Below are 17,728 nucleotides of genomic sequence, written 5' to 3'. Positions count from 1 at the left end.
CATTTCATCAGTGTCAAAGGCTTTTATTGACAATTACATGAAGTTGATGCAAAGAGTCAATATTTGCAGTGTTGACCCTTCTTTTTCAAGACCTCTGCAATCTGCCCTGGCATGCTGTCAATTAACTTCTGGGCCACATCCTGACTGATGGCAGCCCATTCTTGCATAATCAATGCTTGGAGTTTGTCAGAATTTATGGGGTTTTGTTTGTCCACCCGCCTCTTGAGGGTTGACCACAAGTTCTCAATGGGATTAAGGTCTGGGGCGTTTCCTGGCCATGGACCTAAAATATTGATGTTTTGTTCCCTGAGCCACTTAGTTATCACTTTTGCCTTATGGCAAGGTGCTCCATCATGCTGGAAAAGGCATTGTTCGTAACCAAACTGTTCCTGGATGGTTGGGAGAAGTTGCTCTCCGAGGATGTGTTGGTACCATTCTTTATTCATGGCTGTGTTCTTAGGTAAAATTGTGAGTGAGCCCACTCCCTTGGCTGAGAAGCAACCCCACACATGAATGGTCTCAAGATACTTTACTGTTGGCATGACACAGGACTGATGGTAGCGCTCACCTTGTCTTCTCCGGACAAGCTTTTTTCCGGATGCCCCAAACAATCTGAAAGGGGATTCATCAGAGAAAATGACTTTACCCCAGTCCTCAGCGGTCCAATCCCTGTACCTTTTGCAGAATATCAGTCTGTCCCTGATGTTTTTCCTGGAGAGAAGTGGCTTCTTTTCTGCCCTTCATGACACCAGGCCATCCTCAAAGTCTTCGCCTCACTGTGTGTGCAGATGCACTCACATCTGCCTGCTGCCATTCCTGAGCAAGCTCTGTACTGGTGGTGCCCCGATGCCGCAGCTGAATCAACTTTAGGAGATGGTCCTGGCGCATGCTGGACTTTCTTGGGCGCCCTGAAGCCTTCTTCACAACAATTGAACATCTCTCCTTGAAGTTCTTGATGATCCGATAAATGGTTGATTTAGGTGCAATCTTACTGGCAGCAATGTCATTGCCTGTGAAGCGCTTTTTGTGCAAAGCAATGATGACGGCACGTGTTTCCTTGCAGGTAACCATGATTGACAGGGGAAGAACAATGATTCCAAGCACCACCCTCCTTTTGAAGCTTCCAGTCTGTTATTCGAACTCAATCAGCATGACAGAGTGATCTCCAGCCTTTTCCTCGTCAACACTCACACCTGTGTTAACGAGAGAATCACTGACATGATGCCAGCTGGTCCTTTCGTGGCAGGGCTGAAATGCAGTGGAAATGTTTTTTTGGGGGATTCAGTTCATTTACATGGCAAATAGGGACTTAGCAATTCATTGCAATTCATCTGATCATTCTGGAGTATATGCAAATTGCCATCATACAAACTGAGGCAGCAGACTTGGTGAAAATTAATATTTGTGTAATTCTCAACTTTTGGCCACGACTGTACACGTACACACAGTCGAGTTAAAGTTGGTTGAGTTTGAGTGGTATTAGCCAGGGTATATGACGTGCAGTGGGGACAGGCTTTAACATCGGGGTCACTTATTTTCACACTTTGTCTGCTAGCAGTGTGTGGAGACGTGTTGCTCTTCACAAGAACAGAGGACAGTCATGATGTAGGTCCTAGACATGGTGTGGGTCTTGACACTTGAAAGCCCAGGAGAACTAACCCTCTTTTAGATAGATAGCCCTCTGAAACCCCTCCTGACCAAACTCTGGTATAGTAAAGGAGGTTGCAGAGCTGAGACTGGTAGCTTTTCAGACCGTTGTTCTCAAGGTCTTACCTTGTACCTACCATTTTATATGATATTTCAGTTTTCATTGAAGTAGGACTACAATTTCATCCTCCTACATTGCCTTTTCTATAGACATTATATCAAGGATTTTCCTTCAAAGTATAAACGCACAATCACATATTTTCCTAACCCACGCTATCTCTTCTTTCATCTCAGCCAGTCTCTGCTTTTACATAATATCTCAGAGTGATGGAACTGAGACCGCCTCCAGTACAAGCTAGTGACCACTTCCTTATTGTTTGAACTGCAGTTTGCCCCTTTAAGCTATAACCTATAACAAGGGGTTGTAGCAGCATGCCACATCTATGATTAGAAAGGGAGACGCTTAGCAGCCAAAAAAAGGCACTGGTAGGACTGTGTGTGTCTGATGTGATGGACGTGTATTACTAGCAGCCTGGAGCCTCGCCATTTCAGACCCAGCCCGTCCGTTCAACCCCTTTCCTCCCGGTGACATTTCAGCTAGAGTAGGTCTAGAGAGCAGCTAGATTTAGCCTGCGTGCTTCCTCCAGATTAGTGTTATAATGCTCATTTTAGCAGTTTAAAAATAACACCGAACTAAACCCGAAGCTGGATCAAACACTCTCTTTATACACATACCTTACGCAGGAGGAAACATGGTTCCCACTCACTGACACTTCTATTTTCTCGCTGTCTCCCCCACACACACACTCACGGTGTGTTGGCGGGGGTTTACAATTGGGGGATCAGTGGCTTATTGGGAGTTGTTGGTTTAAGATGCTATAGTTCTTTTCAGCTAAGCTTTATTTGTTTGCTCACACTTCCCATACGTGTAACATGAATAACCTTTGGAGTGTTGCTTCTCTCATCCTTGGCTGAGATTAGGATGTACAGTTCTACAACCGTCAAATACCTAGTCCATGCTTGTAAAATGACAAGCTACACTGAACAATTATGGACTATAGTCCTCTTTGCCTGTCCCTACTGTATACAGTACAGTATGTTTAAGTTAGTTGAAATGGGGACAGAGCGCACCTCGCCTGCTGACCAAGCACAAAGCAAAACCCTCCTCCTGCAGACATGCATCAGCAATACCACTGAGACCACTAGGGTTCCCCAATTGGTGGCCTGTGTGATGAATTTGGACCGCGGGTTATTTTATTTGGCCCTCAAGTTTTCTGAGCAAAACATAAATAAAGAAAATCAGTTCCAAGTGATTACATTTTTTTGGGAAATCTATTTCAAATTATTCCCATGCGTACTGGAGGGATATACACTATATATACAAAAGTATGTGGACATCCCTTCAAATGAATGGATTCGGCTATTTCAGCCACACCCTTTGCTGACGTGATTAAAATTGAGCACACATCCATGCAATCTACATAGCAAAACATTGGCAGTAGAATGTGCTTACTGAAGAGCTCAGTGACTTACCGTGGCACTGTCATAGGATACCACATTTCCAAGAAGTCAGTTTGTCCAATTTCTGCCCAGTTAGAGCTGCCCCGGTCAACTGTAAGTGCAGTTATTGTGAGGTGGAAATGTCTAGGAGCAACAACTGCATTAGCCGCGAAGTGGTAGGCCACACAAGCTCACAGAACAGGACCGCTGAAGTGCGTAGCACGTAAAAATCGTCTGTCCTTGGTTGCAACACTGAGTTCCAAACTGCCTCTGGAAGCAACGTCAGCGCAAGAACTGTTCGTTGGGAGCTTCATAAAATGGGTTTCCATGGCCGAGCAGCCGCACACAAGCCTAAGATCACCATGCGCAATGCCAAGCGTTGGCTGGAGTGGCGTAAAGCTCGCCGCCATTGGACTCTGGAGCAGTGAAAATGCCTATTCTAGGGTGATGAATCACAGTTCACCATCTGGCAGTCCAACGGACGAATCTGAGTTTGGCAGATGCCAGGAGAACGCTACCTGCCCCAATGCATAGTGCCAACTGTAAAGTTTGGTGGAGGAATAATGTCTGTGGCTGTTTTTCAGAGTTTGGGCAAGACCCCTTAGTTCCAGTGAAGGGAAATCTTAAAGCTACAGAATGGTGACTTTCTAGACGGCTCTCTGATTCCAACTTTCTGCCAACAGTTTGGGGGGAAGGCCCTTTCCTGTTTCAGCATGACAATGCCCCCGTGAACAAAGTGAGGTCCTTACAGAAATGGTTTGTTGACATCAGTGTGGAAGAACTTGACTTGCCTGCACATAGCCCTGACCTCAACCCCATCGAACACCTTTTGGGATGAATTGGAACGCTGACTGCAAGTCAGGCCTAATCGCCCACCATCATTGCCTGACCTCACTAATGCTCTTGTGGCTGAAAGGATGTCCCCGCTGAAAGGATGTCCCCGCAACAATGTTCCAACATCCAGTGGAAAGTCTTCAAAGAAGAGTGGAGGCTGTTACAGCAGCAAAGGGGGACCAACTCCATTTAATGCCCATGATTTTGGAATGAGATCAAATCTTATTTGTCACATGCGCCGAGTACAGCAGCTTTACCGTGAAATGCTTACTTACAAGCCCTTAACCAACAATGCAGTTCAAGAAATAGTTTAGAAAATATTTACTAAATAAACTAATGTAAAAGATTATAAAAAGTAACACAATAAAATAACAATGAGGCTATATACAGGGGGTACGGGTACAGAGTCAATGTGCGGGGTTACAGGTTAGTCAAGGTAATTTGTACAAGTAGGTAGGGGTGAGAGTGAACGTTTCGACAACATCCGGTGAAATGGCAGAGTGCGAAATTAAAACAAATGTATAAAAAATATTTAACTTTCATACAGTCACAAGTCCAACACACCAAATTAAAGCTTTGCTTCTTGTTAATCTAGCCACCGTGTCAGATTTCAAAAAGGCTTTACAGCGAAAGCACACCATACGATTATGTTAGGTCAGCGCCTAGTCACAAAAAAAAAACATACAGCCATTTTCCAGCCAAAGAGAGGAGTCACAAAAAGCAGAAATGGAGATAAAATTAATCACTAACCTTTTATGATCTTCATCAGATGGCACTCATAGGACTTCATGTTACACAATACATGCATGTTTTGTTCGATAAAGGTCATATTTATATCCAAAAATCTGTTTACATTGGCGCGTTATGTTCAGTAATGTTGTGCCTCGAAAACATCCGGTGAATTTGCAGAGCGCCACATCAATTTACAGAAATACTTATCATAAACTTTGATGAAAGATACAAGTGTTATGCATAGTACACTGCTAAAAAAAATAAAGGGAACACTAAAATAACACATCCTAGATCTGAATGAATGAAATAATCTTATTAAATACTTTTTTCTTTACATAGTTGAATGTGCTGACAACAAAATCACACAAAAATAATCAATGGAAATCCAATTTATCAACCCATGGAGGTCTGGATTTGGAGTCGCACTCAAAATTAAAGTGGAAAACCACACTACAGGCTGATCCAACTTTGATGTAATGTCCTTAAAACAAGTCAAAATGAGGCTCAGTAGTGTGTGTGGCCTCCACGTGCCTGTATGACCTCCCTACAACGCCTGGGCATGCTCCTGATGAGGTGGCGGATGGTCTCCTGAGGGATCTCCTCCCAGACCTGGACTAAAGCATCCGCCAACTCCTGGACGGTCTGTGGTGCAACGTGGCGTTGGTGGATGGAGTGAGACATGATGTCCCAGATGTGCTCAATTGGATTCAGGTCTGGGGAACGGGCGGGCCAGTCCATAGCATCAATGCCTTCCTCTTGCAGGAACTGCTGACACACTCCAGCCACATGAGGTCTAGCCTTGTCTTGCATTAGGAGGAACCCAGGGCCAACCGTACCAGAATATGGTCTCACAAGGGGTCTGAGGATCTCATCTCGGTACCTAATGGCAGTCAGGCTACCTCTGGCGAGCACATGAAGGGCTGTGCGGCCCCCCCAAAGAAATGCCACCCCACACCATGACTGACCCACCGCCAAACCGGTCATGCTGGAGGATGTTGCAGGCAGCAGAACGTTCTCCACGGCGTCTCCAGACTCTGTCACGTCTGTCACGTGCTCAGTGTGAACATGCTTTCATCTGTGAAGAGCACAGGGCGCCAGTGGCGAATTTGCCAATCTTGGTGTTCTCTGGCAAATGCCAAACGTCCTGCACGGTGTTGGGCTGTAAGCACAACCCCCACCTGTGGACGTCGGGCCCTCATACCACCCTCATGGAGTCTGTTTCTGACCGTTTAAGCAGACACATGCACATTTGTGGCCTGCTGGAGGTCATTTTGCAGGGCTCTGGCAGTGCTCCTCCTGCTCCTCCTTGCACAAAGGCGGAGGTAGCGGTCCTGCTGCTGGGTTGTTGCCCTCCTACGGCCTCCTCCACGTCTCCTGATGTACTGGCCTGTCTCCTGGTAGCGCCTCCATGCTCTGGACACTACGCTGACAGACACAGCAAACCTTCTTGCCACAGTTCGCATTGATGTGCCATCCTGGATGAGCTGCACTACCTGAGCCACTTGTGTGGTTTGTAGACTCCGTCTCATGCTACCACTAGAGTGAAAGCACCACCAGCATTCAAAAGTGACCAAAACATCAGCCAGGAAGCATAGGAACTGAGAAGGGGTCTGTGGTCTCCACCTGCAGAACCACTCCTTTATTGGGGGTGTCTTGCTAATTGCCTATAATTTCCACCTGTTGTCTATTCCATTTGCACAACAGCATGTGCAATTTGTCAATCAGTGTTGCTTCCTAAGTGGACAGTTTGATTTCACAGAAGTGTGATTGACTTGGAGTTACATTGTGTTGTTTAAGTGTTCCCTTTTATTTTTTTGAGCAGTATATTAAAGATAAACTTTTCCTTAATGCAACCGCTGTGTCAGATTTCAAGAAAGCTTTACGGCAAAAGCACACCATGCAATAATCTGAGTACAGCGCTCAGCCACCAAAACAAGCCATACAGATACCCGCCATGTTGTGGAGTCAGAAATAGCGTTATAAATATTCACTAACCTTTGATCTTCATCGGAATGCACTCCCAGGAATCCCAGTTCCACGATAAAGTTCATCTTTATGTCCAAATACCTCCTTTTTGTTCGCGTTTAGCTCACTATTCCAAATGCACAAGGTGCCGGCACTAAGTCCAGACAAAAAGTCAAAAAAGTTCCATTACAGTTTGTAGAAACATGTCAAACGATGTATAGAATCAATATTTAGGATGTTTTTATCATAAATCTTCAATAATATTCCAACCGGACAATTCCTTTGTCTTTAGAAATGAAAAGGAACGGAGCTCATGCCCACGGCTGCGCGCGTGACTAAAGGCTTTCAACCGGACCACTGGTTCAAACAGCTCTTATTCGCTCCCCCTTCACAGTAGAAGCCTGAAACAAAGTTCTAAAGACTGTTGACATCTAGTGGAAGCTTTAGGAAGTGCAATATGACCCCACAGACACAGTATATTGGATAGGCAATCACTTGAAAAACTACAAACCTCAGATTTCCCACTTCCTGGTTGGATTTTTGTCAGGTTTTCGCCTCCCATTTGAGTTCTGTTATACTCACAGACATCATTCAAACAGTTTTAGAAACTTCAGAGTGTTTTCTATCCAAATCTATTAATCTATTCTAATCTTATTATATGCATATTCTAGCTTCTGGGCCTGAGTAACAGGCAGTTTACTCGGGGCATGCTTTTCATCCAAACTTCCAAATGCTGCCCCCTATCCCTAAAGAGTTAAGAAAATATTTACTAAATAAACTAAAGTAAAAAATAATAGAGTAACACAATAAAATAACAATAACGAGGCTATATACAGGGGGTACAGAGTCAATGTGCGGGGTTACAGGTTAGTCAAGGTAATTTGTACAAGTAGGTAGGGGTGAAGTGACTTTGCATAGATAATAAATAGCGAGTAGCAGCAGTGTAAAATCAAAGATGTTTGATGTACAGATGTCCGCATACTTTTGGTCATTTAGTGTATGTGAGAGTATACAAATGTAAACAAGGTTGGAAAGGACTTTTTTTTTAGGTAATATTATATCTGTTTGGGCTTCTTGCGGTCAATTTGCAGTCTCCAAATTATTTGTAATTATGTTTCAGCCCCCTGACCATACGCTCTAGATAAATACGGCCAGTGGCTGAATCTAGTTGATGATCCCTGCACTAGACTATGCAGCTAAGTGGGTATCTCAGGATCCAAGGTTCAACTCAGCCCATCCATTCAGTTCTATGTACAGAAGGGATCCCCCCGGGAAAGTCCTTGGAACTGTGTATTTCATCCGTCAAATCAAACCAAAAATCCTCACAGAGCCAGGTTCCGTGTTCTTAGAATATACCTGGTTGTAGTCTGATTTAATATTCGTTAGTGTGGTCTAGTAACTGAGACACTGACACAGGCTTTTATTACCCAGAAGACTTCATTATCATAGCATGCCACTGCCTTCCCAAAGGAGATGTAACCAGGGTGTTTAGATCACGTGTCTATCGGAGTAAACCATGTCACAGACTACACACAGAGGGGAGAGGGAGAGAGAAAGACCGAGACAGAGATGCAGCATGTCATTGTTGCCTCTAAACCAGTTACTGAATTTGGCTGGGCCAGTTTAGTGTTGCTGTCTAATCGATGGCTGCAATCTAAACATAGGAATGGATCCATCTATTTGCATCCATCTGTGTTCAGGCCTTTCTAGAAGTTCACATTTTAACTGTATACTTTGTATTCTGTTTGCCAAGCAACCTGATAATATGCATAATGGACTAAGTAAACAGTATTGTGAAACACCTATAAACTGATGAGTTAACATCCTCTGTCAGGGGTTCCCAAACCTTTTCCCCTCAGGGCCCCCTTTCCAGTATTGGGGAACATCACACACATAATTCTGTGTGCACAAGCACTGTTCATGACAAACTGTTCAGACCCCTCTTATTGGTGAAGAAAATTCAGCAGGTTTAAGGCATATTTCCTGCAATTCCACACATATTGTCATCGGTGCAAAGAACATGTTGTAGTTTCAAAGCAAATTTTCTTGCAATTCTATACATTTTGCCATGTCTGTGTATTCATGTGATATTTGAGTGACAAAAAAATTACACCAATATCTATTGGCAAAAAAACAAAAAAACCTTAGCTGACATGGGCTAGTTGATCTGGACATTTCTGACAAGTTATACATGGCTCTCTAAGTTATGCAATGACTAACATGACAAGAGGAACTGATGATGCACTGCCCAATTTTGAAATTGCACCTTTTGTATTCTACTATTACAACTTTCAAGAGTAAGTTTAAAGCCGGACTGAGTTCCTTTTTCTGCGGGGGAGGGACACTCAGTCCGGCTTTAAACTTACTCTGGAACCCCTCGCGCCCCGCCCCCAAGTTTGGGAACCACTACTCAATGTCACCTCTATCTCCCTCCAGGACCGGGGCAGCTCCATGGGGAAGCTGGAGCCCATCTCCCCCGTAAGCCCGGCCCAGATGGACCCTGATCTGGACCTGGTGCCCGCCCGCTTCTCCAAGGAGGAGCTCATCCAGAACATGGATCGTGTGGACCGGGAGATTACGATGGTGGAGCAACAGATCTGCAAGCTACGCAAGAAACAGGTACAGGTACCGTACAACCATGGGTTATAGGTCCTCTTCACTACGGTTTGTTTGGTGCTTGTCTGTTTGTAATTATGAGACTGTGTTTAGATAATGGTTTTTGATTTGGTACCAATTGCAGTCAGGTATCTCCAATCAATCAATCAATCAATCAATCAATCAATCAATCAATCAATCAATCAATCAATCAATCAAATGTATTTATAAAGCCCTTTTTACACCAGCCTAAAACCCCCTAACGGCAAGCAATGCAGATGTAGTAACACGGTGGCTAGGAAAAACTCCCTAGAAAGGCCAGAACCTAGGAAGAAACCTAGAGAGGAACCAGGCTCTGAGGGGTGCTGGGTGGAGATTATGACAGAACATGGCCAAGATGTTCAAACGTTCATAGATGACCAGCAGGGTCAGATAATAATAATCACAGTGGTTGTAGAGTGTGCAACAGGTCAGCACCTCAGGAGTAAATGTCAGTTGGCTTTTCATAGCCGATCATTCAGAGTTAGAGACAGCAGGTGCGGTAGAGAGAGAGAGAGTCGAAAACAGCAGGTCCGGGACACGGTAGCACGTCCGGTGAACAGGTCAGGGTTCCACAGCCGCAGGCAGAACAGTTGAAACTGGAGCAGCAGCATGACCAGGTGGACTGGGGACAGCAAGGATTCATCAGGCCAGGTAGTCCTGAGGCATGGTCCTAGGGCTCAGGTCCCCCAGATAAGAGAGGAGAAAGAGAGAGAATTTGAGGGAGCATACTTAAATTCACACAGGACACCGGATAAGACAGGAGAAATACTCCAGATATAACAGACTGACCCTAGCCCCCCGACACACAAACTATTGCAGCATAAATACTGGAGGCTGAGACAGGATCTATATACTTTATCTTCTAAGGATGACCTAAGTGTCTATCTGTGTCATTATTGCTCATTGAGCCTGAATGTTTCTTTGACAGTGCGTGGCCTACACTGTGTGTTTACTGTCAGCTTGTTCTCTGACAGTTCCAGCAGTCTTCCTGAAAATGCTCCCATCTGTGGTTAAATCCATTATCCCTCTCATTGCCTGTCTTCAGTGGGTTTTCACACAGTAAAGCCTTGAGCCCAGACATGGCTATATTGCTGTAATTATTGTACTGAGCTACTACTGTAGTTAGGGCTCACTCAGCCTGCCACAGTGCTCTGCTTCATGGCAGTTACTTTCTCTTCTCCTTTAACTTTCTCCTCTCTTCCTTTTTTAGGAGAAATGTAGGTAAAAAAAATCCACAAGCCATAAATAACAGCTCCCCCCGGGGGAGAGGAGGATTATGGCGGAGGTTTTGTGACTGTTTAACCACTCGTATTCCTTCCTCGCCGTCTCCCTCTTGGCTGCCTGCCACATCATGTTTTATAGAATTAGTCACAGGCCTCGCTCCAACCCCCACCACCCTAGACCATCCACTCTACGCAAGCGTGCCGATATCTCCAGCCTTCCCTACCCATCTCACGTCTCTTCTCTGGCTGGCACTCAACATGCTTCTTCTTAAATCTAGGCCACCTGCAACCCATGACATGACCCGCTGTGGGAGGGGAAAGGGTAGGGCTGGGCGATATATCCAATTCATTTGATTAATTCTATTTAGTTTTTGCCCAATATTCCAATATGCCTCTATCTCAAGAATGTATTTTCTTTTTTTTCTTTTTTTCTTTTATTAGAGTTTATGTCTGCTTATTCTAATGTTGTCTTTTAGGTCTCGTCTCCTTTGCGCCTTCTGTGCTGTGTGCACCTTCCCATTTACACCAGAGATCTGTATATAATGACGACATGCACATGTCTCCTCCCTAATAATGGGATTCATTGTCCCAAAGGCGGGAAGGCAGGTGACAAGCTTAGGTCCAAAATAAGGCCATAAAAACGCGTTGGGCTTATTTTGGATGGATTTTAGTGAGAGTGAAACCTTCCTCTATGGTTTACACACACCAAGCCCCTGTCGCTCACAATAACAAAGAGGAGAGATCACTTCTTCCTCTCTGACAAGCGGTTTCAACTCGCTATTTGCATTTGAGGTTTGGTCCAACAGAATGGGTCCTATGGACACCGAAACACATTGAGACATTATTTTACTGTAGTAGAGGAGAAGTTAACCTTTATCTAACAATACCCTTTATGGTTCAACTACTCAAATTGCGCACAAAGCAGAAACTACTAAAACGACCGTATCAATGAACACGGATTCGGGAAAATGAATGCTCAGTTTGTCGCACACATTCAAGTACCGCTAATATCATTTTAGCCAAAGACTGTTATACTAGCTGTCCAGTCTGTTTTATAATTGTGCAATAAGCATAAAACGGTTATAAAAGGAATTGGCAACTCATTCTTGTTCTGAGAAATGAGGTAGGCCACTTGATTTCAACATTTGAACAAAGTGGATAGGCTAGCATGCTGTTCAAACAGTTGAAGGACAGAAGGGTGTGTTCATAACAACTCAACTGTTATACTTTGTTAGCTAGAAAATAGATCCAAGTTGGTTAAACTGGAAATCCTAAGCTGGCTACTCACTAACATGTGGACTTGTGCTTGAGAGCTTGTTCATGAGACCTGGGTTAATTCTCTCTAGCCTAATGCCTGCTACAAGTTAGTCATTATTAGTGAATGTGCATTAGGCATGGTTCTGGTCATTTCTATTTATAAAAAAGGTCATTTTCATAGACCGACTTAAAAGCCAGATCAGTGATTATTGCACGAAGCAGGTTAATGGTTGTGGAAGGCTTATATTCAGCCTAGGTATATCTTCATAACCCCTAAATTCATTAGATTATTGCTGACTGTTTGCAGTGTATTTGACCTTTTAATTGTACAACAAAGCGTATTTATTTCTCTCTCTCTCTCTCTATATATATATATTTAATTTAATTTATTTATTTATTGTGAATAGCCTATAAGTTTGAAAAAATCGAGCCAGCGGAGGAGGGATGGGCTGCGGTGGGCGGCAGCAGAGAAGAGAGCGAGCGTGGTGAGGCCCAGTGAATGATTGAGAGAGTAAGCTCTGCTACCTAGAAAAATAAATCAAACCCCCCTCCCCTTCCCTCAACACACGCTATGTTTTTTTTTTAATGGATGTTTTCTTTTTTTAACTATTCACCCCCCCTCCCCCTGCCATAGTGCTTTCCTCCACACAGCTTTCCAAGCATTAAAACATCTGGAGCAATTAAGTAGTGTGGTAAAACTTTATTTAAAGAGTTCTGGCAGAGTGTGGGGCTGGGGATCAGGTTACAGACAGCCTGTGTTGTGTCAGCCAGGCTCAGGACGGCTAGTTTATTTTATTTTACTCCATGGTGGGTTTAGGAAGAGAAGGGGGTTCTGCGAATGTTTGTTTTCCTCCCCAGATGCTTATCCAGCCCGATTGGGGCACAGGATGATCCATCACGCGCCATTCTGCTGTGGATCCTCTGGGGGCCCAGGGCCAGCTTTCTCTCCCCCTGCTGAGCCCCTGGCCTCTTTCAGGGGAAGGGAGGGAAGAAGGGGACTGGCTCTAGTGTAGATCACCTCCCAGCACAGCAGGCAGCACACTGACAGGGAGTCCCAGCTCCCAGTGAAGCTGCTTCACTAACACCCCTGGCTAGGCCACTAACAGACCTGCAGCCACATACAACCAACACTGCCCCTAGTCTGTTTATGCCAAATGTCTTATTATTCCTACTTACCTATCCTGTTTATTGGAGCATCATACATTTATTCCACTTCAGAAATGTTACTTGAAGATGTAATCAACCGTTATTATGTCAGTTATTGGTGATCTACGATTGTGCCTTTGCACTGAGGAGTCCATAATGTCACCACTTAATACACGTTGTGAACGTAATGGATCAGTTCAATGGACGCTGCCATGACCACTGTGCCATTGCTTTGACTATGTTTTGGCAATTGTTACATAGGAGCTTAACTGGGAGGAAAGATGTTTAACATGCTTTTTACATTTGTATCACAAGCAATTTTTGTGCAATTCATGATGACATTTGCAATAGTAGGCCCTTTTTAGGCCTATACATGCTTCCAGTAAGACACTGATCTGTGAACCGTACATGATACAGACAACATATAGGTGTTAATATACTCCTTAGTGTTCTCTCAAAAAGGGAGTAGGTCTGGATTCTGAAATGCACATTTTCACATTCCTAAAAAATATTAATATCTCAACTACCCTTTTTGGTTTTTACTTATTTAAAAAAATATATATTTTACTCTACAAACATGTCAAATTTCCAGAATGGACTCTGTGGTACTTTTAATGATATGACCCATTTTATACATACAAATGGACACTATAAGCCATTAACCAATCATAGCCCTCCTTTAGAATTGCAAGTTCAGCAAGTAACCAGCAGAGGGAGTTTTCTTTGAATCCATTTTCCCATTCACTGTGTTGGTGGTGCTGATAAAATTGATCATACCTTCAGAATTAGCAGAGAGCCCATTCGGGAAATTTGATTTACATGTAGAGTATATTGTTCCAAACAATATGTCTTAAAATGAACCAAATAAATAAAGGGTCATTTTGAGATTCATATTTTTTATGTTTAATAAATGAATGTGATTCCCCCACCCCTTCAGAATCAAAGCATACTCTATATTTCTGACTCAGAGCATACTATAAGGAGTATAATTACACCAAGATGTTATCTGTATCATGTACAGTTTACAGATCATAGGCTCATACTGGAAGCGTATAGGTCTAAAAAGGGCCTAAAATGGCCTCTTTCATCACGATTTTCTCAAATGGTTTGTGATTCAAATGTGAAAAGGAATTTAAAAACGCCTTGTTTCCAATGAAGTTTCTATGTGGGAATTGCCAGAACATTCTGAGATACCAAAAATATGTTCCGCTCCCACTGGTGTGGAATCGCCCCCAAATGCTTTGTCTTCTCAGTTCTACCTTTACTCGCTCTCTTCTCTGGCATGGGGCCGGCCCTGGCTTTGTTTACTCCATGTTGTGGTAAACAGAATTAGAATACTGTAATTTAATAGGATCTCTGTGGTGGTAAGTTAACTCCCCTGGGTCCAGTAAATCAGAGGGTTAACACTAGAACCGATGGGCCTTTCAGCCTATAAGTACCCGCTTGAGAATGTTGTCGGGCATCCCCTTGAGCATACACATCAGATTCATAGCAACCCACAAGGCACCAACGCTTAATAAATTGTGCATAAACAATTGTAAAGGATGAATTGCATGACGAAATCGTCTATTCGTGGATATAGTTCATGAAAAGATATTAAAACGAGTCATTTGTTTGGATAGAGCCAGGGATCTGTTTTGTATTATTCTACAAAGGCTTACTGCAACATGTATAGCCTATTTTGTTTCCCTTCCAATAAAAACATTAGTGTAATACATCTGATCAATTGTATTTATAGATTTGACTAGTAAAAGAGTTTATAGTAAGTAATACAGTCCAGTTACAGCTTCTCACAGGCTCAGGCACGGGAGGCTCAACGTCAACGTCCGAATCAGATGAAGACCCCACATTTGATCATTCAAATTCAATCACCTTCCTCGCCCTCACGCTCAACATTCAGTCCATTTAAATTCAACTGGGAAGTCACGTCTCAATGGTCAGTTTCGGGTTTCTGTCGCCCCCATTCATCCGTTGACGTCATTCATTCAGTGAGGAAAGCAGCAGATTTTGTCTTGGCCCCTTAAGGTAGTAATCGCTGTAAAAAACAACAACAGGGAAACAGCCTCTAAATACATTTCTGTTTGTGATTGTAAAATTCTGACAACTGAGCAATGTACCAGGATGTAGCTTTTTTTCTTCAGATTTGTTTTATTTACAAAATCAAACATAAGTGACCGTTGTCCTATTTGGTATTCATACGGATCCCCATTAGCCGCTGCAAAAGCTTCAGCTACTCTTCCTGTGGTCCACATGAAACAGGACATGATACATAGTACAGAACATTCTTAGTCATGGACCGAAATGCATAGATTTAAAACGTCACACAGCCTACATATCAGTACATACACACTATCTAGGTTTAATATATAGTACAGTGCAAATTACAACACAAGATATATAAAATGGCTGCATCTCTTCACAGTCCACTTTGTGCAGTAAGGTGTTCTTTTATCTGTTTTTTTTTTAAACAGGATGTTCAAGTGTTAAGCTATTTACAGTTAATAGGACAGTTAGGCTCATCACTGCTGGAGATGAGGAGCAAGAGGGGGAGGAGCTACACACTACTTGAGTAACCTTTCTCCACGCAAACAGAGAAGCACAAAGGTGCTGCAGGATCGGGCCTTTTGCCTTTGTTCAGGGCTTGTGATCATAACCTTTTATCTGTCATCTTTCTCTTGCATGTTCTTCTCTCCCAATCTGATTTAAAGGGACATCTTGTCTGCACACTGTACACCAGTAACCCTGAGTGTCTGTGTGTGTGTGTGTGTGTGTGGTGTGTGTGTGTGTGTGTGACCTGTAGCAACAGCTAGAGGAGGAGGCAGCAAAGCCCCAGGAGCCGGAGCGGTCCATGATCTCCCCTCCACCCAGCGAGGCCAAGCACCGTAGCCTGGTGCAGATCATCTACGACGAAAACAGGGTCAGTACCATCGTACACACACACACTTACTGCTTTCTCTCTGTGTAATTATCTGCATCTCAATCAGTGCTTGGGGCTGGAATTGCTGTAATCAGTGCTAATAACGTCACTGTTGGCTAATGTTAGAATACACATAGCAAGCTCTCCCCTGTGTCTCATTGAGTACGTTTACATGCACCCTAATAATTCGAAAATCAACTGATTATGGCAATAGTCGTGCTTATCTTAATCAGCCTAAGGTCAAAATCGACGTAGGCATAAACCGATTAAAACAGCTGGTTTTCTGAGAAATCTTTAGAATTATTAGTACATGTGAACAGCTTAATCGGCGTTCCGGCGGTGTTTTTGATCTGTGCATGTACCGTAGCACAAGCCTCCCTCTTATGCGCTTGTGAAGTGAATTCTGACAGAATGCCTCTTAGAAATAGTTTTCACATACAAACTTTATATGTCCCAACTCTGAATCAAGTAGGCTTCACAAAAATAACACGGTTATTTTACATTACGTTTATAGAATGTTTATTTTGATTGGGGATTTCCTGCACCAATCCCGTCAGGTAGCCTGATTTCAGATGTGTCCGTGTAAACAGGATTATTAGGGAATGTGATCTTCTTGCAAAGCATCTAAACATTTTAAACTATATTAAATGAATCTGACTATCCACAATCTAATTGTGTGCATGTAACCAACCATCATCATTATGGCCTTTAGTTGTTGGCGTGATGGTGATCTTTTTGGTGTCACAGAAATGGGTTGAGATTGAGACGGAAGCTGTGGAGGAAGTAGAGTGGGAGCATCTGGATGAAGTGCAGAGAAAGTCTCTGACAGCTCTTTGATGATGAAACACTAGTATGGTATACTGTCACTCTGCTTCTCCCTCAAAAAATAGGAATCCTGCTGTTTGAGAACTTAATTAACAATTTGAAGGGCACATGGAACGTGTTTTGTTTTGCTATGACCATGATTGATATTCTGTGAAGAGATAAAACTCTGAGCTCTGTCATTGCTATTACTTGGCTCGACAGCACCGTCAAATTCTACTGTCAGTAGAGAGGTGGAAAGGCTGTATTAGAAGGTATTCATCCATTAGCCTCCCAGTAATATTGAAATACCAGGCAAAGTCCTCCTGTCTGATTGTGTAGTCTGCCAAACGTCAGCATCATTTAGCAGGTGAAGCATTTTCTTTTTTTTGTCTTTAATTAAATTTAAAAAAAAATGGAATGTAAAAATGTCATACAGGTTTACGTCTACCAATGTAGTTTGTTTTGATGAGTAGGATATTATGTAGTAGTAGTTAAAACATTAATTTCCAATACTCTTAGTCCACCTAGTGGTGAGCACTGCTCCATGCATACACACAACTGTATAAAAATGATTGTGTAGATTGCAATGGTATATCGTTGTAGGGGGTCTTCTCCCACTCATCATACAGACTCCAGATGGTCCCCTGTATGTCCAGCAGCATACCACCCTGCATCCCACTGCTGGCTTTCTTCTGAAGCTAAGCAAGGTTGGTCCTGGTCAGTCTCTGGATGGGAGACCAGATGCTGTTGGAAGTGGTGTTGGAGGGCCAGTAAGAGGCACCCTATCCCAATGCGATACTGATACTCCCTGTATATAGCTCCACATTGATCTGGTACTGGTACTCCCTGTATATAGCTCCACATTGATCTGGTACTGGTACTCCCTGTATATAGCTCCACATTGATCTGGTACTGGTACTCCCTGTATATAGCTCCACATTGATCTGGTACTGGTACTCCCTGTATATAGCTCCACATTGATCTGGTACTGGTACTCCCTGTATATAGCTCCACATTGATCTGGTACTGGTACTCCCTGTATATAGCTCCACATTGATCTGGTACT

General features: G+C 43.3%; 1 protein-coding gene across 13 annotated transcripts in view; it reads left to right on the top strand.

Annotated features, from left to right (window-relative positions):
- LOC106579918 (nuclear receptor corepressor 2) overlaps nt 1-17,728 on the top strand; it is a 140,530-nt gene that overhangs the window by 59,501 nt on the left and 63,301 nt on the right. For 11 of the 13 annotated variants that reach the window (XM_014160311.3, XM_014160305.3, XM_014160310.3 and 8 more), the window contains exons 5-6: nt 9,115-9,303; nt 15,742-15,858. In XM_014160311.3, the coding sequence (XP_014015786.3) occupies nt 9,115-9,303; nt 15,742-15,858 (306 nt within the window). The remainder of the gene's footprint in view (nt 1-9,114; nt 9,304-15,741; nt 15,859-17,728) is intronic. The other 2 variants (XM_014160309.3, XM_014160308.3) reach the window with 1 other exon arrangement.

Source organism: Salmo salar, chromosome 20, assembly GCF_965601325.2.
Source record: "Salmo salar chromosome 20, fSalSal1, whole genome shotgun sequence".
Lineage (NCBI taxonomy): Eukaryota > Metazoa > Chordata > Actinopteri > Salmoniformes > Salmonidae > Salmo > Salmo salar.
Note: the sequence above shows the minus strand (reverse complement) of the source record. Positions and strands in the feature narration are given on the sequence as shown.